General features: G+C 51.4%; 11 protein-coding genes across 11 annotated transcripts; 7 read left to right on the plus strand and 4 right to left on the minus strand.

Annotated features, from left to right (window-relative positions):
- Positions 1-710: 710 nt before the first annotated feature.
- SUC1 (transcription factor) lies at positions 711-1,222 on the minus strand (the record flags this gene model as incomplete). Its single annotated transcript, XM_051731437.1, has 4 exons — positions 711-744; positions 796-854; positions 905-1,049; positions 1,107-1,222. The coding sequence occupies 4 exons, from the start codon at positions 1,220-1,222 to the stop codon at positions 711-713; spliced, it is 354 nt and encodes a 117-aa protein (XP_051588875.1).
- Positions 1,223-3,286: 2,064 nt separating this feature from the next.
- J4E82_005169 (uncharacterized protein) lies at positions 3,287-3,996 on the minus strand (the record flags this gene model as incomplete). Its single annotated transcript, XM_051731438.1, has 2 exons — positions 3,287-3,844; positions 3,943-3,996. The coding sequence occupies 2 exons, from the start codon at positions 3,994-3,996 to the stop codon at positions 3,287-3,289; spliced, it is 612 nt and encodes a 203-aa protein (XP_051588876.1).
- A 1,816-nt stretch (positions 3,997-5,812) lies between these two features.
- On the plus strand, positions 5,813-6,565 carry J4E82_005170 (uncharacterized protein; the record flags this gene model as incomplete). The annotated part of the gene is made up of 1 exon (XM_051731439.1): positions 5,813-6,565. The coding sequence occupies one exon, from the start codon at positions 5,813-5,815 to the stop codon at positions 6,563-6,565; it is 753 nt and encodes a 250-aa protein (XP_051588877.1).
- A 599-nt stretch (positions 6,566-7,164) lies between these two features.
- Positions 7,165-8,497, plus strand: RFC2 (Subunit of heteropentameric Replication factor C (RF-C); the record flags this gene model as incomplete). The annotated part of the gene is made up of 2 exons (XM_051731440.1): positions 7,165-7,280; positions 7,336-8,497. The coding sequence occupies 2 exons, from the start codon at positions 7,165-7,167 to the stop codon at positions 8,495-8,497; spliced, it is 1,278 nt and encodes a 425-aa protein (XP_051588878.1).
- A 478-nt stretch (positions 8,498-8,975) lies between these two features.
- Positions 8,976-10,311, minus strand: J4E82_005172 (uncharacterized protein; the record flags this gene model as incomplete). The annotated part of the gene is made up of 3 exons (XM_051731441.1): positions 8,976-9,757; positions 9,809-10,113; positions 10,166-10,311. 3 exons carry the CDS (start codon positions 10,309-10,311, stop codon positions 8,976-8,978), a joined length of 1,233 nt encoding a protein of 410 aa, XP_051588879.1.
- A 279-nt stretch (positions 10,312-10,590) lies between these two features.
- On the plus strand, positions 10,591-11,826 carry J4E82_005173 (uncharacterized protein; the record flags this gene model as incomplete). The annotated part of the gene is made up of 2 exons (XM_051731442.1): positions 10,591-10,864; positions 10,919-11,826. The coding sequence occupies 2 exons, from the start codon at positions 10,591-10,593 to the stop codon at positions 11,824-11,826; spliced, it is 1,182 nt and encodes a 393-aa protein (XP_051588880.1).
- A 382-nt stretch (positions 11,827-12,208) lies between these two features.
- On the minus strand, positions 12,209-12,907 carry J4E82_005174 (uncharacterized protein; the record flags this gene model as incomplete). Its single annotated transcript, XM_051731443.1, has 2 exons — positions 12,209-12,439; positions 12,512-12,907. 2 exons carry the CDS (start codon positions 12,905-12,907, stop codon positions 12,209-12,211), a joined length of 627 nt encoding a protein of 208 aa, XP_051588881.1.
- A 443-nt stretch (positions 12,908-13,350) lies between these two features.
- On the plus strand, positions 13,351-15,316 carry NPL4 (nuclear protein localization protein 4; the record flags this gene model as incomplete). The annotated part of the gene is made up of 2 exons (XM_051731444.1): positions 13,351-15,024; positions 15,074-15,316. 2 exons carry the CDS (start codon positions 13,351-13,353, stop codon positions 15,314-15,316), a joined length of 1,917 nt encoding a protein of 638 aa, XP_051588882.1.
- Positions 15,317-16,336: 1,020 nt separating this feature from the next.
- On the plus strand, positions 16,337-19,585 carry J4E82_005176 (uncharacterized protein; the record flags this gene model as incomplete). The annotated part of the gene is made up of 2 exons (XM_051731445.1): positions 16,337-16,341; positions 16,408-19,585. The coding sequence occupies 2 exons, from the start codon at positions 16,337-16,339 to the stop codon at positions 19,583-19,585; spliced, it is 3,183 nt and encodes a 1,060-aa protein (XP_051588883.1).
- Positions 19,586-22,824: 3,239 nt separating this feature from the next.
- On the plus strand, positions 22,825-23,601 carry J4E82_005177 (uncharacterized protein; the record flags this gene model as incomplete). The annotated part of the gene is made up of 1 exon (XM_051731446.1): positions 22,825-23,601. The coding sequence occupies one exon, from the start codon at positions 22,825-22,827 to the stop codon at positions 23,599-23,601; it is 777 nt and encodes a 258-aa protein (XP_051588884.1).
- A 461-nt stretch (positions 23,602-24,062) lies between these two features.
- J4E82_005178 (uncharacterized protein) lies at positions 24,063-25,117 on the plus strand (the record flags this gene model as incomplete). Its single annotated transcript, XM_051731447.1, has 3 exons — positions 24,063-24,468; positions 24,535-24,588; positions 25,107-25,117. The coding sequence occupies 3 exons, from the start codon at positions 24,063-24,065 to the stop codon at positions 25,115-25,117; spliced, it is 471 nt and encodes a 156-aa protein (XP_051588885.1).
- Positions 25,118-25,472: the final 355 nt, after the last annotated feature.

A 25,472-nucleotide genomic window follows, 5' to 3' on the forward strand; every position in this document is an offset into this window, starting at 1 on the left:
GGCTTTCGAGGTTCTGTGAAGCCAGACAGACACACACGCTCCCAGGTAGCTTACTAATCGATTGCCTGGCTCAGGCCGGCGGCCGAGGTTCTACGCCTCTTCGATACTACTCTGCATTTATTTCTTGAAATGGCGCACATTGCTTTTTCTTCATACCTCGATGTTTTCCTCATCGGGAGAAATGTCAACAAACACGAACAACGCAGGGACCAGGATTGACGTGTGGGACGCGCTAGATTCGGTCCGTATGACATACGTCAAGTTTGCGCTTAGATTCTGGAAGGCGTACTGGTGTCCAAAAGTCGTCTGAACAGGTTTAGGATTTTGACCAAGTGAAGGAGCTACGAATCTATCAAGAGATCTTATAGCAGCTAGCAACCGTTTACCTATTCCATGGTCTCTTGCCCAATTTCCAGTAACGCCCAGTACCTCCTTCTGCCTCGGCTGTATGTACAATTGTGGGCTTTCGGGTACCCTGTCATGATGGATTTGAGACACGCTTTCGCTCCGATCGTAACCCTACAAAACCAGCGCGTCAATCATACCACCGTTATCATATCATCGTTATATTTAACGCGCCTCGCTGGAAATGGACAAAAAAGGTATCGCGATAAGGCCGTCTCGTGTGCCGTGGTGGTCTGCGCAGCTGTTGCGCGTATTGTGGTCAACGTGTTGTAGACCTTGTGCTGCGCCGTGGTGCGATATCAGGATCAGTGCATAGGAGGCTGGTAGTTGATCGGTCGCCTGTCCAACGATTAGCCAGCAGCGCGCGATATTCGCATAGGAACAACCTACTTGAAGAGCAAGATGTGTGGTTCTGGCTCATGGACTTCGTAGTGCTCCCATCCCAGACTCTATTTCCAAATTAGCATGTCGTTGGTAGCCGGCGTTCTTTGACGCATACCTGTGTGATTCCCAGTGCCCGCCATTCCTCTTCCCATAGCAGCTTCAATGTGCCTCTAGCGCCGTCGAAGTAATCTTTTGGGATAGCTTTCAGCATTTGCTTGGGGAGCTGCACATGACGGTATTCGTATGCGTCGTCCGAGTATCTAAGTCCAGCGTTAGCAAAGAAAACGCGCTGACCGCTTCTTGCTTCGCCAACCCACCTTGCCGAGTAATGGATCGCGTCGATAAATTCATCCAGCTTCTCTTTCTCATGCTCAGATAGCGGGCGCGGCTTCTTGTTCCGGCGCGTGAAGTCAATATCCAATTCGGTCGACATGTTGGGTGGAGGGTGACGCGAAGGAGGAGCTCGTGTGCTCGTCCAGTGGGGGTTCGTCAGGTGGTAGAAGCGAGTGGGGCGGGCAGCTGCTTAGCCGGATGGGAAGTCGCAGTTGTGTATGTGTGAAGACGCGCGCCGAGGCAGAGTACCGTGTTTTGCCGCGCTAGGGGTATCTTTGTCGTGCAAGAGGAAGAATAGTTCAAGTAAATGAATCTAAACAGGCGTTGTTTACGAAGTTGTGAAATTTGGTCGATTGTCCAAGCTTCTACGCTAATTCGGCCGTAGCCTAGCGTAACCGTCCAACCACATTCTTACCGCACCTGGGCAACGTCTTTCACCCCTGCATCTGCATCTCCGCTGATCAGCGACGTGCAGTCGAGTTTACGATGCAAACATCCTTACGCCAGCTTACGTACGCCTAAAGATCTCGAGTACCCAGGCACTGCCGTTCCCTTTTTCCATCATCCTCGGGTAGCTCTTCAAACATCATGACGACTTCACCACCATCATCTGTCAAGCATTTTCTCGTCTGCTTGTACCGACTAATTGCGATTTGTTTAAAAAGCTTCATATTTCTGTCGAGAATCAACATCTTTCACGTTACATTCGCCTCTCCATCTGTCTAGCATCTACCACTAAAGCAACTACTAGCCCCTCAAAAACACAGATCAATGTTGTTTGCGCATAACTCGCTACCGACTTCCGCTGAACAAACGATCTCAATGAGCGTGTCATGTGCTTTCAAGTCGCACTATCCCGCTATTACCTGTCTTTTTGGCTTCCGTCGTCAATGTCATCTCTCCACCATTTTTACGTACTTTGGCCTTCTGTTTGAATAGTCTCTTCTTCGTCGTGTACGAAACTCGTATGGTTATCACGCAACGAATGATTGCATAAGAGGTAGAGTTTCACTGGTCAGTTGCGCAACAACCCCACATATGTTGGCGATAACTTCATGTCTGCAAGCCTCTCCTAGGTGTCGCTATGAGCAGATGGATATTTATGTCCATCCGAAGTGGCCCTAACACCATTATCTCTAAACGCCGCTTTCAAGATACCCAACAAATCGCTCAAACTGCCCGATACTCTGTACACACCATACCATCTTTGTCCGTCCTCTCGACGACCTTAGAATGTCCACTGCCATCGTCCAGCTTTCCCTCACGCCGATCCCATCTTAGTTGTTTCTTTGGTTTGATCACCATCGCCTGCGTCATCTCGGGTTTTTTCTGTCCCAGGTCCCCATGAACCACGTCAATACCGTTGTCAGCAACTCCTCGCTCTAGCCACTCGTTCGCTTTGTCGTCGCTCGAGCTTGTTTTAATCTCTGGAAGGAGCTCGATCGACGGTGATGGCGGTGCGGACGAGTAGCGTTGCTGCAGGCCTTGATAGTGCTCTTGTTGTGTCTGCTGGCGAGACAGGCGATGCGAAAGGCGAGACTCTCGGCCGGATTCAGGACTGAGTAGGGCAGGCTTAGAATCGGCGTTTTGACAGGCTTTGTTTCTACTTCGATTGGCAGCAAGACGAATGGTGAAGTACATTAATATCGAAATGAGGATCGTGGAGGTCAGGACAATAAGAGCGAGGAAAAGGTTTTGTATGAGGCTCAATTCAGACATATTCCTCAACCCGAACTTTTCGGTTACTGTCAGATCTGTGGAAGGCCGAAACAGAGGGATTGACAGGTATTGTGGCGCCTGCTGCAAGAGCTATACTGCAGTACTTAAGCCTGTCAGCTACTGCATGAGTGAGTTTCCAAGACCGAACGTAACTATGCAGTGGACTCCTTCTAGGTAGTTACCCGAACCATTTACTTTCTGGGCCGACACTTGCATGCCAATGTACAAGAATCCGGTTAAACTGCCCTGTGGTCGTGTTGAGTCGCGCAAAGTGCCACACAATACGGGAAGGAAGAACTGCACTACTATGCATTGACTTGAGGGATATCAAAGCCAGTCCTGAGATCCAAATATGGTCATGACATGCACAGGTCAATCTTTGTGATATTCACGAGCAATTTGCTGATTGTTACAGCACATATGTACAACACCATCGCCTAAGTCCCTACTCGGACTCCAACGCGCCAATGTAGTCATACACAAGCCTAACCCGAACAACCTCATCCTTATTCTTCTTCCTGACCACGAACTTCCTCGTCAACTTCCTCTCACCACCAATATCTGCAAACCCCCAGATTTGCCACGCAGTCCAAGCATTTCCCTCATTATCCACGTAGCTCTCAACGATGTCTCCGTCTTCCGTTTCCTTTAGCCACCCTTCAGCCAAAAACTTGATGTCTTCCTCCTTTGCACCTCCACTTTTTCCTTCTTCCACTGTCTTGGCCATGGTCGAGTAGCGAGATCGTCCCTTGACGGTGCCGAAGAGCCAGTCAGTGTGCTCGCGGTAGTGCCAGTCCAACGTGCGGTTCTCGACGGAGCCCTTGAGACCGCCGGTGATGAGTTGATCGATCTTTATGTGCGTAGTCGGGGTGTTGTCCTCGCCTGTTGTGGGAGATTGGTAAAGGTGTTGGGTTATTGTTGCAGCGCCGAGGGCTTTTCGTGTCAACCAGCCGATGCCTTGTAAAGAGAGAACAGGATCGAAAGCATCGGAAAGGGATTTGTTCTGGGATACATTAGGGTTGTTCTGTAAGCCAGCGATGCTTAGGATGAAGACGAAGCTTTGCAGAGAACAAAGTGACCTGAAAGTTGTACAAAACCTACCATGACCCATTTTCCTTGGAGATTCTTGATATCAGCACTTGATGGAGCTGCCATGTTGCCGTTTCCTATCGTTGCTTAACACTGATGTGGTATGGAACGACTGTGTCGTATGAAGAGCTGCGGGGCTGTGGTTATTGGTAGTGGATACCAGCCTGTCTTGGACGGCCATATGCAGGACATCTTATATGCCAATCGCCAAAACACCAAGCCTATTCAAAGACGCCGTGTGTGCTAGCACCTGCCTTAGTTGACAATCGCATACTGTCACGTTCGTGCCTGATCGAAGATACAATGTGGCGTCATGGCAGGGATGCCGAGGTCGTCTCCTTTAGGGTAGCGGGGAACCCTGGCCCTCTGTCTCATGCGCGTTCGCAGCGTTCGCAGCTCCAATCCTGAACTACATCCACGGCCATTTTGGGCTTCACGGCACAACCCCGGATCGACCGGACAAGCTTCATGTGAAGATTGTTCGGACATAATACCGCAAGACGTGCGTCCCCCGATTGCGACGGGATAATACGAGTATTGAAGAGAGCGTAACCTCTCAACCCAGGAGCTGGCATGTGATCAACGACCTTCCAGCTCACTTGTCCCATGTTCCTTATAATCTTATCGATATTCCCTCTCTCATTTGCTCTGTTCTCGCGTTCCATAGAGGCGAGTTTAAACCAAGTCTAGCGACGAACACAGGCATGTTGGGATCGACAAGCTAAGAATATTCCGATGCGACACATGATTCCACTGTCGATGGACTACTCCTACTACGGTTATCTCGATGATCCGAAAAGTCTTCTATGGTTGTACGCATGGCGCTTGTCAAGGCGATGATTTGCCCCAACGTCTCAGCTTCACCAACTGAAAAACACTACCCCAAATACACCGCAAGCACTGTTTTGAGCAAGTTCTCTATTGGCAAACCTTACCATCTCGGCATTTGTCAGGCGCCCCGGGTTTCGGTTCGTTACATGTTCCGAAACGTCTGCCATGTTTCAACAACCGCAAGCATGGTGTGACTTAGCGCACAAGGGGAGAACTTCAACATAGGCGAATATCGTTAGCAACTTCGCATCTGAAGTAAGGCTGCGACACGGATTGTGTTCGATGCCTCAGATATGACTTGTTTGGACTGCCGGCCGGTCGGTAATTTCCCCTCATCTTGAATCTGGTTCGTGATTTCTTTTGTTTCCAAGGTTACCATTGATTTCGTCCCTAGCTTCAACTCTTCCTCTTTTGCGGGCGCTGGTATTCGCATTCTGTGTTTTCATCTCATAAAACCGAAGTCTTTTCTAGAGCGCAGAGTCACGGGCTGCAGCATTGTGGCACACAGTCTCATCAAACTTTCCGTCACTTCTCATTCATTGGACGCGCATACGGCTTCGCGCAGCACCATCGTCACAATTCCCAATTTCAGACGGTTACAAGCACAGTGAAAGTACCATCCGCACGTTGCAATCAGTCTTGCGATCCCAACATTTCGCCAGCAAAGCATCACTACTCTCAACCTACTGTTACGGCGGCTCCAAAGATCGGCCTAGACATATCTTCGGGTACATATAACGACTTGAACGATCGACTTCAACAGTAATTTCTTTTCGCAAACGGTCAACAGAACTGAGGGGCCGAGCACTGTCTCCGCACTCAACGTCGGATAGCGCAACAGTCATCGCATATATCGCAGTCGCTCTCACTCGTTTGTTTGTCAACAACAACCCACTATATTCAAAACCACTCCCACCTCATCGGTCTTTCCCTCTACTCACAACCCACACTCGTTACTCCTCAAGGAATTACCCGACATCCTTCTGATCGTCACTCCCCAGCCCATCCAATAATTGCCGCATCTACTACGCGCCTCCAGCCAACCGCAACAATGAAGTCTTTCCTCATTCTTACAGCCTTCACCTCCAGCGCCCTCGCCTCTGCGATCCAACTTCCCAACCACCTTATGGACCGCGATATCGATCCAGCGACTATGAATCCAACACTGTTCTCCGTACTATCAGTGCTGAAAACTGGTATGCCCACGGGCCCCAACGTCCCCATGCCAACTGGCAATTCAGAGCCAGATTGGTACCAGAGGCTGCCGGAAGATGTTAAAAGCCTGTTACCGTCGTTCTATCCTGTTGCGCCTACTGCTCAGGCTGTGGTTGCGGCTGCAACGAGTGAGGTGCAAGCGAGTCAGGTTGTGAGCCAGGTGGTGTCGTCGGTGCTTCAAAGTAGTGTTGCAGTGTCGAGTATTGAGAGTACAGTGGTGAGTGCTTCTTCATCTGCCTCATCATCTGCTCTATCGTCATCTGCGTCTGCGGCTTCGTCTTCTTTGTCTTCCACCATCGAGTCTCTGTCTTCTACTGTCGACGCCCTGTCTTCCACGACATTGACATCGCAGAACACATTTACTAAGACGTCGCAGTCCGCGTCCATGGCCACCAACACACAATCACCTTCATCTTCCGCACAGTCTTCAGAAAGCGCATCACAAACACCGTCTTCTACGGTCCTGGCTAGTGCTTCAGCCACGCCATCGAGTTCCCTTTCTACTGGCGCTAGATCCGTAGCCAAGACAGAGGCACTAGCTATAATCGCTTTCTTCAGTGTTGGGGCTGGGTTCTGTATCTTCGCATAGTCTGGTACGATGCTCTGGCATTGCGTAACGTGGCACCTGTGAGCTACGCTGGTTTCGCTGCCATCTTTTCGTTTCTCTGAGGTATCTTGTAGAGTTGTGTTTAGGGAGAAAGTGGGAGAAGATCTGATTTGGGCGTCTTGGATGCCGCATGATGAAATGTCGTTAATGCAACGAGTATAGCTCACTAGGCGCTGAGTGGGCGCACAACGTATGCTTTTGCATCCTTTTTGTATATTATTTTTCAAGATATCCCCATGCGATACAAAATCAATACAGCTTTTTGTTAACTTTGCAAACGTTGAAGATACCACTACGGCTTCTTTAGGTTATTTCAAATGCGACAACGTTCCGCAAAGATAGCCAATATTATACCATTTATTCTGAGCTTGTTGCATATTTCCACGAACAGCCTATCATATCGGTGTCGAGTACAAGTCAGAGAGGACCAACTTCTTCAAATGCAGCAATTATGACATGATTGGTGGCACTGACATGGTCTGTGCGGAAACGTGAGTTCGCGGGTTCGCGTCGACGCGTCGCACTTTAGCAGCTGTTCAACACGACGACATCGTCACATCATCCTCAACCCAACCCCAACAATGGCCGACTTCTTCAACATAAAAGCGCGGCAAGCCAATGCTGCCAAGGCTAGCTCATCGAAAGCGCCCACAACGAAGCAAGAGCCCAACCGCATGCAGCCATGGGTCGAGAAATAGTGAGGATACAGTCTCTGAACACAGCACGCAGTAGCAACGCTGACAGGTTTACAGCCGCCCCAAAACTCTCTCCGAAGTCACAGCCCAAGATAATACCATCCAAATCCTGTCCCGCACAATGCAATCCTCCAACCTCCCACACATGCTCTTCTACGGGCCCCCAGGAACCGGGAAAACCTCCACCATCCTCGCCCTCGCCAAAGAACTCTACGGCCCTGAACTCATGAAATCACGTGTCCTCGAACTAAACGCCTCGGACGAACGTGGCATCAGCATCGTGCGGCAGAAAGTGAAAGATTTCGCGAGACAGCAGTTGAGTGTTGCGCCGAACCACACCGTCATGGTCGAGGATAAAGACGGGAGCGAGGGGGGCAAAACGGTGCGGTATAGAGACAAATATCCCTGTCCGCCGTTCAAAATCATCGTGTTGGATGAGGCGGATAGTATGACGCAAGATGCGCAGTCTGCGCTGCGTAGGACCATGGAAACATACTCACGTATGACGCGCTTCTGCCTTGTGTGTAACTATGTAACTCGCATCATCGACCCCCTCGCGTCCCGTTGTTCCAAATTCCGCTTCAAGAGCTTAGACCAAGGAAACGCTGTGAAGCGTGTAGGCGACATTGCGAGACTCGAGAAGGTGGAGTTGGAAGACGGTGTTGCAGAAGAGTTAGTGCGCGTCGCAGATGGGGATTTGAGAAAGGCAATCACATTCTTGCAGTCTGCGGCTAGACTTGTTGGCGCTGTTATTGCAGCAAACGGCCATAATGCTGGGGCGGGCGGAGGAAAGAAGAAGAAGGAGAAGGAGAAGAAGGTCGTCGCAGACGAAGATGAAATGGACATTGATGGAGCAACACTAGTACCCCCACCAGCAGTCTCCCTTCCCATCATCGCTGAGATTGCGGGTGTATTACCTCCCGACACACTATCCTCCTTCAGCAACAGCCTTTTCCCCAGGTCTTCAGCAAACAAGGTCGTGCGGTATGCGGAGATTGCCAAAGTCGTGGAGAACATGATTGCGGAGGGGTGGAGCGCGAGTCAGACCGTGGGCCAACTGTACGAACAGATCATGTTTGATGAAAGAGTCGAGGACGTGAAGAAGGTTAGACTCGCCGGCGTGTTTAGTGAGACGGATAAGAGGCTTGTGGATGGTGGGGATGAACATCTTGCTGTGCTGGACTTGGGGGTTAGGGTTGCTGGGGTGCTTTGTCTTTGAGGATAGAGCTGATACGGTGAACTAGTGTCACGAGAACATTTAGTAAATGATGAGACGAAGTGCAAGGAGGACTAGATCTGCGTAACCGTTGGTGCAAATGAAATGGAGGTGGTGATGCAGAGGTTGTCATCTTGCTCTCGAAGCAGTACCACATGTCATGATGCAGTTATTGTTATTCTCTGGTGACTTGAATGGGACTGGTGGAGCTCCGCCCTTTCTGACGGCGCGCTGTACGACCGGTGTCATTGTGAACTTGAGAAGAGAGAGAGAGAGAGAGGGAGAGGGAGAGAGGGAGACAGGTCTATTCGCAAGAATGCCCCGAATGTAATTGCATCGCTCAATACAGTCTAAATACTCATAGTGCCGCTCAACGTGATCACGTATTCCAAATAGACGCCACCCAGTACAATGGTATCTAACGCTCAGCAAACGCCGTTGACGCCGGGGATAATGCACGCTTCCCTCCCAATTTCCCTGCCTACGGTCCACCTTTCGGACGCTGTTTCAGTTCGGTAAAATTGAACGGCACGGCTCGCATACCGACATAACGTTCTTGTTTAGGATCATATATGGCATAAACGTTTAGCGTTAGCTTTGCTCGTTCGCCATAAATCTCAATGAGACCAAGCACCCAGAAGCCACCACGTGGAATGACCATCGGTGTGGTTGCGGTATTCGAGGCCTTGCGCACGTCGGTGCGGAATTGTGTCAGGTCAAGCATGAGTTTTTTGGGATCGGGAAGGAGGATACCATTGAGGTCCTTGGCCGGACCGTCAACGGGGGCTGCTGATGACGGTGTGGTGCCTGGTTGTTGAGTGTCTTTCGCGGATGTCGAAAAGGGCTCTGGGTTTATGCTCGTCGTTTTGTTCAGAGTTGACTGTGGGTTCGCAGATATGCGCTTGACGAGCTGCTGGACAGCTTCTGTTTGCGATTCTTGCGACCACCCCATGTAGATTTTAAAGTCTTTCCATGCCCTGCCGGCTTTCTTCGTTGTGTCTTGGTAGAGCGCTTTCGCTGCTTCTTTAGGATACAATACTCTTTCCAAGCGAAGATGATGCGAGGGTTCGACCGGCCGGGTTGCCCTTCGCCACTCCAGGTCCTCGGTCAGTTCGATACCAGGGCGCTCGTACTCGTCCGGCCTCGTATCGGGGAACCTGAATTCAACCCACGTTTTCCCTTTGTGTAAGTCGATTTTGCCGGCTTTGGCGACAAATGGGGGGCTCTGGGCGAAGGTCTGGCGTGTGATAAGAACTAGTTCTCCTATTGAATAGTCAGTATGCGTCCACTGTGTTCGCATCAGACATATCTCACTTCGTATCTTGTCAACCCTTGGGCGGTCCGTTGCGATCTTCTTGAACTCTTGCCACTCGGGGTCTGAACCTTTCCAAAATTGCTTCGGTCGTGGTCTTGAGAGTCCGGTTGGTAGGAATAGTAAAGCGTCGTCATACTCCTCATCCTCGTCCTCGTCGTCTTCAGGCCCGACTGTTGTCCACCCATCTTGCCCAGACCTGGAAGCCCTTCCCCCCTCTTTCACCTCTTCCACTTCAACTGTTATGCCGACATATTGTCCGAGGCCGTACGTGGCCACTCCGATGGCGATAGCACCGACTAGACGTCTGTTCTCGAGTCAGCATAGGTAAACTGCAAGGGATGTGTGAAGCGACTCACGATTTGCTAAGGAATGGTCGCCGTATACGCACTCGCTGTATTATGGCACTCCCATGACCATCGCGTGCCGCTTGTCGAATTATGCGCGAATGCGATAACCGACTAGAGAGGGAGAAGTTGCGCCGCAAGACCAGTGGCGTGAACATTGGCGTGATGCAGGCGAGGAGCGAATGTTATGAGGAGCTCGAAGCTAGGTGGAGAGACATTTAAATCGGGGTTTTAAAAAAAAAACACAAAGAATACGCGTGAAGTGTGTTTGAAGAACGAAGTGAATGCTGTTGGCCGGCGCCCCACGAGTTGTATAGTTGCGGGCGGAGGTGAGGCGGGTTCGACGCTAGTGCCGTCTAGGTCGCAGCGCAGCTCAGGATGGCGATGATGCAGATGCATCATCGCCGAACTACCTCAACTCCATCCCTACCGCCACCATGAAGCTATCCGGCGCCTTTGTCGCCTCATCGCTGTACTGCGCAGTCCTTGCAGCTCGACCCACCGTCAGCCCCGAGACAGCGCGTCTTATCATCGCCCAGCGCCTGGGTCTATCGCGATTCCACTCTGTTGAGCACGCAGACGCCGAGACGATCAGACACATCAACACGTACGGAGGAAGGCAACAGAAGCTGTTCGGCGGAGACGATGCAGAGCAGACCAAGGCGCACCTGCTGGTCTGGGCAGAGGACGCTGAGCAGGACGAGGCAACAGGTGGGCATACGTGACGGAGGCATAGCAAAGGTTACCCACTAACTAAGCTGTCAGTCATCATCAACGACGGATCAGACCGCACCCAAGACTTTACCATATCAAGTGCGCCATCTGCGTCGGACAATAACCGCCTGATCCTCGACTTTATCGCACAAGCCGAGTCGCTGCCAGCATACCCAGACCCCCAGCAGCGCACCTACACGTCCAACTTTGAGATCGATTCCGTGCTCCCACCAAACTACAAGTCCGAGCCGCACAATGGCTACCTCAACATCTGGCGCACCGACAAGAGCAGCAACATGACGCCTGAGGAGCTCGCCCAGGTGCTCAGCAAGACCATCACCAAGGCCGCGGAGACGGGTTTCTCCACTACCTTCGTCATGATGCCGCGTTCAGCTTCAAAGGCCAAGCGCGCTGCCCACCCCTGGGGCATGTACGACATCCCGTCCAAGGAAGCCCGCCGCCAGAACCCCGAGGCAGTCCTCTCCTCGCAGCCCGTACCAGCCGTCTCCAAGGTCCCTGACCTTGAGGACTTCCCCGTCGTTATCCAGGCCGAGAACAACAAGGGACCTGTCCGCGGCATTCTCCCTACTTGCTTCAAGTCCATGTCGGCGTGCCAGACCCAGACCCACAACTGCTCCAGCCACGGCGAGTGCAAGCTTCTCCACAAGGGTCGGGGTTCCGGTTCCGACCAGGAGACTGTTGATTGCTTTGGATGCGCCTGCTCGGCTACGGTCGAGTACGAGGACGGCAAAGGTATGGAGGAGAAGAGGAAGGTTACCTACTGGGGTGGCCCCGCTTGCCAGAAGAAGGACATCTCGGTTCAGTTCTGGTTGTTTGTCGGCAGCGGTGTCGTTCTGGCTTTCTTGGTATCTGCTGGTATTGGTATGCTCTACACCATGGGTGCTGAAGAGCTGCCCAGTGTCATTGGCGCTGGCGTCAGCGGTCCCACCAAGAAGTAGGAGGTTGGAGAATAGTACAAAGTGGACGAGGAAAGCAGGAGGCGGAAGAGTGGGTATTGTATATCTGGTGTACGACAGACAGTATTTGATGGTTAGCTGTGTGGGAACTTGTACTCTATGGGATAATGGCGTTTATAGCACTACATTTTAGCATCTGAACAAGTTGACACAAACATCTAATTGATTCGGCCGCCCGTTGCAAATCTGCACTAACTCGACTAAACATGGTATAAAAGCATATCTGATGCGCTCACGCAGCAACTAAAGTGCAGCTGTCCAGGACGCCGTCAAATGCTGCAAAACGCCGATACCCTAGACAACTTCAACCACCCCCCGTTCGACCCCTGAAGTAGAAGTATGCATCATCTCAACGAGGCAACACTCATGCCTTGGCCTTCTCTACCATTACACCGTCTTCGCTCTTGGCCTTTTCCTCGTCCAGCTCCTTCATGAATTCAGTCTGGATGTCGGTCCTACGCTTCTCCCACCACTCCTTTTCCGCTGGCGCCTTCGCCGTGATCTCGGCTAGGCGCTCGCGGATGTGGTTGTTCTGTGCCATTTCAGAGGCGGATTGGAAGATGGTCTGACCCCAATTTGGTGCGAAAGCGTTGGCCTGTCTCGACGTTAGCCACACTCGTAGATCTACAAAAGCCGTCTGGCTTCAATCCAGACATGATCAACTTACCTCGCTAACAACGTCCCTAAGTTCTTCCTCGATCTCCTTCTCTGCCCTCTGGAATCGCTGCCACAGATCATCGCCCACACTACCCCTCTGCAGCAACACTTGTAGCGCCTGCTTCGCGTTCCTGACCTGTACGATTCGGTGAATGTCTTCGGTCGCGCGGCGCAGTAGTGCAGCTTTCAGTACGCTGTCTGGCACCTTGGGATCGTCCATGTGGAGGAGAGAGAGGTAGACATTGCGCTGGAGATGTGTGGGGAACCAGGGCTCGAGGGATGCGGCATTGGCGGCTTGACGCTTGCGGTAGAGGTTTGTGAAGACGGCAAAGGAACCAGCGAGGATACCAATGTAGGCGAAGGGCACGGTGAGCATCACCCAGTCGACCATGTCGAATGGCCACATGGTGAATGTAATGTGCGGGTTGCCTGTGTGGTGGAAGAAGGGGATTCGACGGGCTCGCGATCCGGTGCAGGCGCAAATACCAGAGTTGTAAAGGAGCGACGGTGTCCTCAGAGGGGAGATACGGTGGGAAGGTGAAGACCAGTGGGTGGGTGAATTACGCCGGGCTTTGTCTCACTATCGATATGTTGGAATATCTGTCCAGTTCCGCGCTCGACTAGCGCCCCTCCTAGCGCGTCTGCGTCATCCATGTCCGCCTTCGAATGTCTAAGCAGATGCATGCATCAATCACAAACACCCTCAACCGCAGTTCACCATTCCTCGCTTGTCTTCTCTGGTCGCGTTTTCCTACAACGCCTCTCGTCTACGTCCTAATACTCGCAACATTTTCCCAACAATCCACCACAACTCAACCCAACCCAAGATTGACAGCGTTGGTTGCAGTCATGATATTGAGGTTCGTTAGCAAAGACGGCCAGTTCAGGTTGACGGTACAGCCCGAGGATACCTTTTCCGCCATCCTGCCCCAGGTCGCCGAAAAGCTACCAAAGAATGTCGATATCCAGAGCATCAGCGTTAGCAACCGTCCGCAAGGAGGCGACGCGAGGAAGCTGGCTGAACTCAAGGGCGTGAGTTTCAAGCAAGTGGGACTATCAAATGGCGCGCAACTGTTTCTGTCCTTCGAAGAGCAGTCTGCAGAACCAAACGGCCATGCTGCAGCACCAACTGGCGGCTCACGGCTGAATGGCAAACCCGTCGAAGCCACCGACATGGCCTCTGTACCCCTCGGCTCTCCTACACAAATTATAAAGAACCCATGGGAGGTTGTCAGGCAGTCACCACTCGACGACAGGCTAGACAGGCAAGACGGCAAGATCCCTAGGAAACGCGACGCTCGCATGTGCTCCCACGGACCGAAGGGCATGTGCGATTACTGCATGCCTCTAGAGCCCTACTCGCCCGCATATCTCGCCGAGAAGAAGATCAAGCATCTTTCCTTCCATTCATACCTCCGCAAAGTCAACTCGGCGAAGAACAGGCCAGAGCTTGGTAGCTCGTACATGCCTCCGCTGACCGAACCCTACTACCGCGTACGCCCCGACTGTCCATCGGGACACAAGCCATTCCCCGAAGGTATCTGCACCAAGTGCATGCCCAGCGCCATCTCCCTGAAGCCGCAAGAATACCGCATGGTAGACCACGTCGAGTTCGCCTCGATACAGGTTGTTGATGATGTGATCAACTTCTGGAGGCAGACTGGCTGTCAGCGACTAGGTTTCTTGTACGGCAGGTACGAGGAGTATACCGAGGTGCCGCTGGGAACAAAGGCTGTCGTCGAGACCATCTACGAACCACCGCAAGTCAATGAGGCAGACGGTATTTCGCTGGGTGATTGGGATAACGAAAAGGAGATTGATGACATCGCCGCACAGTGTGGGCTGCAACGCGTTGGCGTCATCTTTACCGATCTGCTCGACGCCGACAAGGGTGACGGCTCTGTCGTTTGCAAGCGACACGCCGACTCATACTACCTTTCCTCTCTTGAAGTCACATTTGCGGCACGATATCAGGCAAAGTACCCTCGGCCATCCAAGTGGAGCGACACCGGACGACATGGGTCCAACTTTGTTACCTGCGTGATCAGCGGCGACGACCAAGGTCAGATTGGCATTTCGTCATACCAGGTATCCAATGATGCCGTCGAGATGGTTCGCGCAGACATCATCGAGCCTTCGGCAGAGCCATCAGTCATGCTTGTTCAATCCGAAGAGGAAAACGAAGCTTTGAACAAGGCGCGGTACATCCCCGAAGTTTTCTACCGAAAGATCAACGAACATGGTGCGAATGTACAGGAGATTGCTAGACCTGACTTCCCTGTGGAGTATCTCCTCCTCACACTAACACATGGTTTCCCTACTCAGCCAAATCCTCTCTTCACCGGCGGCAAGTTTCCTATTGAAAATCGTGAAGCCATGGGCGAGATGCCAGAGATTACACACCTCAGCAAAGCGCTCAACGCTAGAGCCAACGGACTGGCGCTCAATACGAACAGCGGCCTCAACGCCATCTCAAATTTCCATATGCTGTGCTTCATCCACAATCTCGGCATTCTATCAAAGGTGCGTCAAGGCAAAGCTGCTTGTGTACTTTACTAACTGTGTGATCCAGGACGAAGAGGCACTGCTCTTCAAAGTCGCTTCGACACACGACACATCAGAAGGCTCAGCACTCCAACATACGGGTGGCTGGGCAACTCTTCTGACCATTCTCAAAGAAAGTGGTGAGCGCCCCCCGAAACGTTCCTATGCTCCTTCGCAGCCCCAGCTGCGGCAGCAGCCGTCCTATGGCTCAGACTCCGATTCTGCTGTACAGTTGGCTAAGAGGGTAAAGGGGGTTAAGCTTGGGAAGTAGATTAGTTGGTCATGACTATTCGATCTCCCGGGGTGGCGCCTCTAATACTATAGGTCTGTGATTCGTATGCGACGATGGGTAGGCGTTGGTAGTGCAGGCCGATGGCGTTGAGGGGTGGGGTGAGACATGGGCGGGGGGTGCATGCATGGTCTGGCGTCGGGAGCAGATTAGAGCTTCTGGTATTCGTTCTTAGGAACAATTCAATGTGCGATGTATTCCTTGAGCAATGGTGCTGACACGTTGATGCTGTGGTACAGGTTAGACATATCGCATGTCTCCAATGCGACGCCTTGTATTTCATGCTACAGGATATTTTACAAGAACATACACTCGCACATGCTTTCCTTGTCCATGGTAATCTACTTTCCTTCGTACTGAGCGCTGTTCTTGTCGTATGCTATTTACGTATTCATCTTGTCTTGCTAGCTTCCATCTATATGATTTCTTTTTTGCTTCTCTTCCTTTCTCCTCGTACCCTATGTCGAGGTACGACTAGGACCAGATCGATCATTCCCATGTGGCTCGCTCCTGCCCGAGTGAGGCAGAGCTTGTCATTGTCATTGGTGGCATGTGCCAAGTCCATGCCGGGGCTCTGGGAAGCGAACGTGTGGCGTGGTAGGGGGCAGAAGTCAGGCCAACCTCACGGCCCCATCCTCTTATTACTTATTCTCCGCCTGAAGAAGCTGGTCTTCTTAGCCCACCTCTTGGCAATCGCTACGCCCTCGTACTTAGGCTAATGACCGTGATTTAATGGCGCGCTTGCGAGATCCCTCGACTGCATAAACCTCTACGACCAAAAGCCCTCTGAGACAATGTTACTGGCTCTTTGACGACGAATGAGCATCATAAATTAACCCCATACATCGAGCATCGAGCATCAAGCTCTAGGGCGAACTGCTTGCTGTCGCTGCCGCTACGATGGGACAACCCTACATGCGCCTGCCGGAAGATGATAGAAATGCCAGACTTTCCGCGTACAGGAGCGCACATCTAGCAACAACCACGCTGCAGGTCGGCGGCATGACGTGCGTCGCCACCTCTTATGCTTCTGATCGTTTCATCCTTCATAGCTAATTTCATAACGCCAACAGATGCGGATCTTGCACATCAGCCGTTGAATCCGGCTTCAAAGGCGTTGACGGCGTCGGGACAGTCTCCGTCAGCCTGGTGATGGAGCGTGCCGTCGTCAAACATGACCCCCAGATCATACCCGCCGAGAAGATACAGGAGATCATCGAGGACCGTGGGTTTGATGCTGAGGTTCTCTCGACTGATTGTCCCAAACCTGTGACTACTCAATTCAACAATCACTCCTTTGATGAGAGCACCGCGATTGGAAGCGAAGCCAAGCCTGCGACGACCACTGCGACAACCACTTTCGCTATAGAGGGCATGACGTGTGGCGCCTGCACGTCAGCCGTTGAAGGCGGCTTCAAGGGCATGGCCGGCGTGCTCAAGTTCAACATCAGCCTTTTGGCGGAACGAGCCGTTATTACTTACGACGAGACGAAGCTTTCGCCAGAGAAGATGGCTGAGATTATCGAGGATCGCGGATTTGATGCTACTATTCTATCGACGCAGCGAGACTCGAGCTATCAGGGAGGAGACGCCACAACCACTCAATTCAAGGTTTTCGGCTGCAAAGACGCGACTACTGCCCAGACTCTGGAGGAAGGCCTTATTATGGTTCAAGGCATCCGTTCCGCATCTCTCAGCCTCAGTACAGACCGCCTGACAGTCGTCTATCAGCCCAAGACAATAGGACTGCGTAGCGTTGTCGAGGCCATCGAGGCGCAGGACTTGAATGCCCTGGTTGCAAGTGGCGAGGATAACAACGCGCAGCTTGAATCGCTGGCGAAAACGCGTGAGATTACTGAGTGGCGGACAGCATTCAAAACCTCACTAGCCTTCGCCCTGCCCGTCTTCCTAATCGGCATGATTATTCCCATGGTATTCCCAGCAATAGACTTTGGAAGTTTCGAACTTATACCCGGCTTATTCCTGGGTGATATTATATGTTTCGTTCTCACATTACCTGTCCAGTTCGGCATTGGCAAGCGATTCTATGTCTCTGGATATAAATCTCTTAAGCATGGATCACCAACAATGGATATTCTCGTCATTCTCGGCACATCATGTGCCTTCCTGTTCAGTGTTTTCTCTATACTGATATCAGTCCTTCTTGCGCCACATTCCAAACCTTCCACAATCTTCGATACAAGCACCATGCTCATCACATTCATCACACTGTCTCGCTGGCTTGAAAACCGCGCCAAAGGTCAGACATCTAGGGCGCTATCTCGTCTTATGTCGCTAGCTCCGTTCACAGCTACCATTTATGTTGATCCGATCGCTGTGGAAAAGGCAGCAGAGAGTTGGGCAAAGCCATCTGACCAGCCGTCCACGCCCAAGACACCTAAGACTCATAGACCTGGCGGCTCTGCTTGGGAGGAAAGGGTTATCCCAACAGAGTTGCTTGAGGTTGACGATATTGTGGTCATCCGGCCTGGTGACAAGATTCCAGCAGATGGCATTCTGGTTAGAGGTAATACATTTGTTGACGAAAGTATGGTTACTGGAGAAGCTATGCCCGTTCAGAAGCACATCGGCGACAACATAATCGGCGGCACTGTTAACGGCGATGGGCGTGTTGACCTACGTGTTACTCGAGCTGGCTCTGATACCCAACTAAGCCAGATTGTCAAGTTGGTTCAAGACGCACAAACCGCTCGCGCTCCCATTCAGCAGCTTGCTGATACACTCGCCGGCTACTTTGTTCCCATGATTCTTATCCTCGGCCTTGGTACGTTCCTTGTATGGATGGTCCTATGTCATGTTTTATCCCACCCTCCGGATATCTTCCTCGAAGATAACAGCGGTGGCAAGGTCGTAGTCTGCGTTAAGTTGGGTATATCCGTCATCGTCTTTGCTTGCCCATGTGCTCTTGGGCTAGCTACGCCCACGGCCGTTATGGTCGGTACGGGGGTCGGTGCTGAGAACGGAATTCTGATCAAGGGAGGCGCTGCCCTGGAGCGTATAACCAAGGTCACACAGATTGTCCTCGATAAAACTGGAACAATTACTTATGGTAAGATGAGTGTGGCCAGCATAGGTCTCGTCCCGCAATGGGCTAGAAGCGAGGTCAGTAAACGACTGTGGTGGTCCATCGTTGGTCTAGCCGAGATGGGGAGCGAACACCCCGTGGGCAAGGCTATCCTAGGCGCTGCAAAGAATGAGCTGTGTATGGGGCCCGAGGGTACCATTGATGGCAGCGTCGGAGACTTCAAAGCGGTTGTGGGCAAGGGTGTCAGTGTGATTGTCGAGCCAACTACTGCAGACAGGTCACGATACATGGTTCAGGTTGGCAATCTCGTCTTCTTGCAGGACAGTGGTATCGATGTCCCCAAAGATGCTGTCGAGGCCGCAGAGAAGCTTAACCAGTCGGCTGGCACAGGCACATCGCATGCCAATATCGCTACCAGCAGTGCTGGAACCACTAACATTTTCGTTGCCATCGATGGCCTTTACGCGGGCCATGTATGCCTGTCCGACACAATCAAAGAGGATGCCGCAGCGACCATCGCAGTCCTGCACCGCATGGGCATAAAGACCGCCATAGTGACCGGCGACCAATGGCCCACAGCACTCGCCGTCGCCTCCGCGGTGGGCATAGATACCAACAATGTCTACGCCGGTGTTAGCCCCGATCAAAAGCAAGCTATCTTACAGGAGTTTCAGGGTCGTGGTGAGGTTGTCGGTATGGTTGGCGACGGTATCAATGATTCGCCGGCCCTTGCGACGGCGGACGTGGGCATCGCCATGGCAAGCGGCACAGATGTGGCAATGGAGGCGGCGGATGTGGTGCTTATGCGGCCGACAGAGCTTATGATAATACCTGCCGCGCTGGCGCTCACGCACACCATCTTCCGCCGGATCAAGATGAACCTCGGATGGGCATGCATGTATAACGCTATCGGCCTCCCGATCGCCATGGGGTTCTGCCTTCCGTTTGGGCTCAGCGTACACCCTATAATGGCGAGCCTTGCGATGGCATTCAGCAGTGTGACGGTGGTGGTCAGCAGCCTGATGCTCAACTCCTGGACAAGGCCTGGTTGGATGAACGAGGTGGCGGAGAACGGCGGCAGAGCGCCTAAAGCGGAGAGGTGGGTATCGGGGAAAGGTATCGTCGGCTGGGTGAGGGAGATGGTGGGACATGGAGGCAAGGTAGAAAATGCTGGGTATGTGCCGCTACAGGACATGGAAGTATAAACTTGTGTATGACGATTGTCTTGATGTGCGTTGCAACAACAAAACCTGCTTCACCTCATACAAGGAAAAAATCAGACAGATGCAGGAATAATAAGTTTTACCTTACAGCCTACATTATCTTCTAATAAGAGAACTTGTAAAGATAAATAGCATTGTAGTCTTCTAAGTCTTCTATCTATATCTACATAACTATCTTAACATGCTTTTTTTATAGTAGGAAGGAGTACTCTTAAAGGAAAAGTATTTTTCTTCTCATCGATACAGTGCTTGGTGAGCTTTCAACCGGGGAAAGCGAACGTAGTTACAAGAGAGTTGCATTTTCGTCCACAAAGGCGCGTCCATGCTGTCAGTGATTCTATCTTTCGTATTTCTAAACATACGCGGAAGAAACGTATGTTAAGACCAAACTGGAGACTCTTTCTCAAACATTCAGACAAGAGGGACATGATTCTGCCATTTTTCATTCCCAGTCTAATTTTTCAGCCGCGGACTTCGCGATAGCGATAATTGCAAAATTTGATAGACGTGCTGGTGATAAGACGCAGGCGCAACACTGTCGAGTCACACTGTATTGTATGGCGGTAGAAGTTCATTATATGTAGCTGTATATGGAAGCCAACATATTCCACAGACCTGGAAAATACGATACCCTGTTGATATCTCTTAGGTCCATGTATCCATGCTGCTATTGACCGAGGCTTGTTCTATCATCAGTGGTCTAATGACTGCTCTCGGAGTTGCATCTGTCCAAACTCGGAGATCAAAAGACACATGTGTCGGGAGTGCAGAACGAGCGAAGGTGCAGCATTCAAAAAACGTCTACTGGGAGGATCTTTGATCCCATGCTCCAGGAGCAAATTTCACTTCATAGACTGTTCCGTACAACCCACAGTCTTTGCATCATTACTCACGTACGCTCCACCGGTCAACACAATACGAGCAACACTGTGTCATGTCATCATTGCTTGGCCAAAAAGGGGACTCGTATAGCAACTGGTGGTATCTGTGCAGCCTGTGCTTCGACCGTGCCGTATGCTTTTTCTCGTAAAGTCGCAAAGGCGCAAAAAGGTCAACGCCTCAAGCTGCGCATGGAGCATTGTGCAGTTGTGATATCTATTCTCCTGCGATCGATCGTATTTACTTCTGCCGCCGTGTGATGCACCCCAGCCACCCTTATCAGCCCAGGTATGATGACGTAGGTTGTGGCTTAGACAGATGTGAAGGATCGAAACCTGGAGCGCTGAGGTTTGAGGTACGAGAGATGTCGGCCCGTTATGCGCCGTCGGATAATGGCGCCGGTCGCAAGATACGAACTCCTCGGTTCTCCTCCTGCAAGAGTAAAACTATAACGAATGATCGTGGCCCATATCGCATTTTCTCCCTCCGTTATGCCGTTGCAAATGCAGGCCGAGGCGGGGAACTGCTGCTTACTGCACTGTAATGCACTCATTCACGCTAGAACTCAACGAACGGTAAGTTCTTCACCCTAGATTTACACTACGTGTGCGTTAGCGCAGCGTAGTCTTTTCACCAAACCTGCGTTCGCGTGCAGTGGTGAGATTTCGAAGCGACGAATTGTTTGCTCCGCCCATGTTGATACGTGGAAGAAGATGCCGGATGTGAATATATCCTCCCCAGAGTTTTGTACAATGCAAATGCCGAGGTTGCGATTACCATGGTACTCGAATCTGCCCCGTTGGACTTTGCCGGAGGCCCAGGTTTTCGTTCACGAATGTTTAGGTCCCAAGCGCTTCTCTCTCTGCCGTAACATCAGGTAGTGTTCGGTGTCTTGCCGAAGAAGGCATGTTCCGAACACGCAGTGGAAGGTGTTGCGTAAACCTCTTGAAGTAAGCGCCTCGAAGCGAGGGGTGACCTGGGAGAGCAGAGTTTTGCGCACAACGAACGGTATCGGAGTGGAGAACTGTCAAAGTCTGTTGAAGTTGCTGACAGAGGCGTCCACTCACGCTTCTGTCGAGTTCTAGAGTCGCGGACCGACACTACATCCACATGGAAGGATGAAAGTAACGATTAGTCCACCAAAGGTCTCATCCTTTACAAGTTGTCCCGTGCTGTGCCCCTTGGCGTTCAGAAGTCGCAACAGGAAGCCAGGTCGCATCTGCCGTGTTGGGAACGCCACGTGAAAATCATCAGAAGCGCCTCGCTTCCTCCTTCACGCCGTCGCCTGCGGAACGACTGAAGACGCCGCTATAGGACGGCATACGTTCCTGGTGGACAACGGAAGATTGCGGCTCGGTACGGGCCCATGGCATTTCTAGGCGTGTCTGAACACCATGATTGGTAGACACAGTCAAATTATCAGAAAAGTAAAGTTTGTTTACTTTCTGTCAGAGGTCTTTACTCAAGCACAATGCTCGCGCACTGTTGCCCACAACTTCCGATGAATCATGACGCGCCTCGTATCGTGGTGATTTTCATGACAACATACATGTTGTCGTTGAGTGGATGTGCATAAGTGGACTTGAAACGGTCAGGATCGGCGGCAGCGGGAATGGACGTTGGGTGTTGTCGCTCGACGCCTGCCTCAATCTGCTTAGTGGGCCCCACTACAAGACAGTTTGCAGTCCAGAACAAATCCTACTCCAGTCACCGAAACTTGTTCCTGCGCTGTACCTGAGAAGACAGCCAGCTAGACATGGGTCTTGCCTTAGACACCTCCAACGTCCCTCTCACAGCACACTACTAAGCAGGTTCTTCTCGTGCATATGCCGCGAAAACCAACGTGGCTCCAGCGACTCGGCGACCGACCATGCATCGTCAGCACCGTGATTTGACGGATTCCCGAAGTTTAATTTCCACACAAGCTTGGCCCCTACAGCCCTACCAAGGTTGACGAATCGCCAAACCCCAGAGCCGGCGCCGTCAGACCGGGCTGGCGGGAGATGTGCTCCATAATCTTATCGCACGTGGATTTTCGGAGTTGGCAGTAGTCTTGGGTGAAACACTGCAGAGAAGGCCGAGAAGGCGACGCCATGCGCTGTTCTGCACATGCTGTGGGCCTCAGGCGCTAGTTTGACTCTGTGAAAGGCGCCTCTTAATTTCCCAAAATATAAGTACAGCGTGGAAGGCACGATGAATTGGGCATCTCACTCCTTTGAAGATCCAGCTCTACCACGCTCTCTAGCAACCCCACAGTCATTCCTTTGATCAACTGATCAGTCATTCATTCAGTCATTATGCTTACCACCACCTTCATTATGGCCCTTGCTGGCCTCTCCACCATGATCGAGGCATCTCCTCTCCAGGCACGCGGCGGTAGCAAGCGCGGTCTTGCCTTCCCCAAACAGCACAACGGTGTTGCTGGATCTCAGTGGACACACAAGTTCTCTGGTTCCAAGGTCTCTTGGATGTACGACTGGGAGGCAGTCATCGATGGAACCCCCCTCGACCTCGAATACGTTCCTCTTCTTCACTCCAACCAACAGTGGTGCACTGAGGGTTGGGCCAACAACATTGCCAACGCCAAGAAGAACTACAAGGTTTCGCACGTGCTGAGCTTCAACGAGCCCGACCAAATTGGTGGTGGAGGCTCCAACATCGATGTTGCTACTGCTGTCGCCACCCACAAGAAGTTCGTTCAGCCGCTCGCCGCACAGGGCCTTAGGATCGGCTCTCCTTCAGTCACCAACGCCGACGAGCCCAACAAGGGCATCAACTACCTCAAGAACTTCATGAACCAATGTACCGGATGCCAGATCGATTTTGTCGTTGCCCACTACTACGCCTGGGACAACGCTCAGGATTTCAAGAACTACCTCGAAAAGTTTCACAAGACCTTCAACAAGCCCGTCTGGGTCACCGAGTTCGGCGTTACTTCTGGCGACGCGAATGCGTTCCTTAAGCAGGTTCTTCCCTGGATGGACGCTCAGCCCTGGATTGAGCGTTACGCTTACCACATGGTTGCGCCTTCCATTGGTACTTCCACTGACAAGAAGTACCTCATCAGCGCAGATGGAAACAGCCTGTCGGATATTGGCACGACCTTTGCCAATGCGTAGACGTTTGTTGTCTTGAGAGACGCTTCATGAGTTATGACTTCTTTTTCTTCTCCTTCTTGATACCACGTTACCTTCTTGTCTATAGACTTGTCCGAGACTTCGATACATACCTATCATCATTCAACCATTCATCATACACCATCGTTGCCTGTGATTTGTCTCATCGCGTGAAACTCAAAGTGAAATTACTGTCTTAGTACGATAACTATTTGAGTGACGTTTCATCCATCATCTCGCTTAGTCACTGGCAAAAATTCTGACCTTTATGATCAACAGAGCTGATGCGTGTCGACAAAAATGTCTAGTGATAGCCAATGGGTGTCACCTCAATTCGCTAACAATTCGGGGGTCGCCTGCTTGTAAGTTGTTGACCTACGACGCGCAACATACTACCAAACACCGTCCTTGGTCTCGCTCCCGCTCACCTCTTTAATTCTTGCTAGGACACCTAATCTGCCGCCATGGTAGTAAGCCCTCTCTTTCTCGAGCCAGTATCCTGCGCACCTGTGGAAACTCGCCTCGCAGCTATACGCGCTGCTCTATCTGAAGGCTTCTCTCCCAACGAACTGGACCGGCGCCCCCGCGGCGTAGGTCGCCCACTGGACTGGGCGATCGAGGATGGCGCTGCCGCCGATTACGCCCATCTCAAGCAAAACCTCCCAATTGTCCATCTACTCCTTGAGGCCGGAGCTGATCCCAGGCTTCCTTCTAGGCATCCTTTTGGCTGGTCGCCGATTGATTCCCTGGAGGCTTGGTTCAAGCAATATAAGATCAGACCGCAGGACTTCCCACCGGAGGTTTTGGTGTTGAAATCGTTCTACGAGAAGGCACTGGAAGCTATGAAAAGGGTTGCCGATGAGCTTGACGGTGAGTTTGCGTTGCTATCGTGTTGTGTATGTTCGTTGTTCGTTAGCTAAGCTAAGACGCAATTAGCAAAAGAAGTCGCTGAAGCCGCCAGAGAAGCTCAGAAGGAGGGCTCGTTGTTTGGTAGGCTGAAATTTTGGTGAAGCGATCGATGTAGCTACAGTAGGTGGTCATAGATTTATCGCAGGAGCATCTCAGTCCTGCTAATCGAATTTTTGGGTTCTTTGTTATGGGAGTGATCTTTTACCCAACGTCTTACTCGACTTCAGCATACCCTACGATGGTCACATCTATGATACAGATTTTTGGATGATCTTTCAAAATGACACGTCAAAACTGGTTCACTCACTCCCTGGCTGCTCTCTTCATTTCATAATCGTGTAGATGATCTGCTAGACCCTGCTCGATTTCCAACGCTTCTATAGTCCTCCCTCTGACCATTGTCCTTGCTACCTCTTGGGACGAAATTCCGGTTGGTACCAAAGTCCTGTATGTTCAAGTCTAATTCCAATGGAACATCTTCCTTTTCCTCGGTGCTCACGTAGCTCAAAGCTGCCAGAAAGGAACGGTCATCTAGATCAATCGCTCATACCATAGTTTGGCGATCAGTGAAAGTATTAGCATATATTAACAGAATGCAGTGAAGAAGTAGAAGTGGGAATTGTACAACAAGATTACAACGTCGACTTACCCTCCTTATCTTGAAGTCGAGTCCATGCCGCTCTCGTGATCGCTATTCTGTAGCTAACCACGTCGAGTCTCATCGTTGAGAAAGGTGGTGGAAGGGAAAGCAAACCATTGAGCAATCCTAGGGTGTGGTCATGATACCTTTCATAGAGGGCGATATGGATAATCATTTGTTTCTTGGTTTCCCCTAGCTACCAAAGAATTGTTTTACAGCAGAAAAGCAGCTCAAGGTGTAACTATCTGCACACTGGCTTCACCTATATCATTCACCGTGAGCTGATACGATCATGAAGATAACCGTGTTCACGCCGTCCTTTATC

The sequence above is a fragment of the Alternaria postmessia genome (genome assembly GCF_024291825.1).
Source record: "Alternaria postmessia strain BMP 2775 chromosome Unknown scaffold_26, whole genome shotgun sequence".
In the NCBI taxonomy this organism is placed as follows: domain Eukaryota; kingdom Fungi; phylum Ascomycota; class Dothideomycetes; order Pleosporales; family Pleosporaceae; genus Alternaria; species Alternaria postmessia.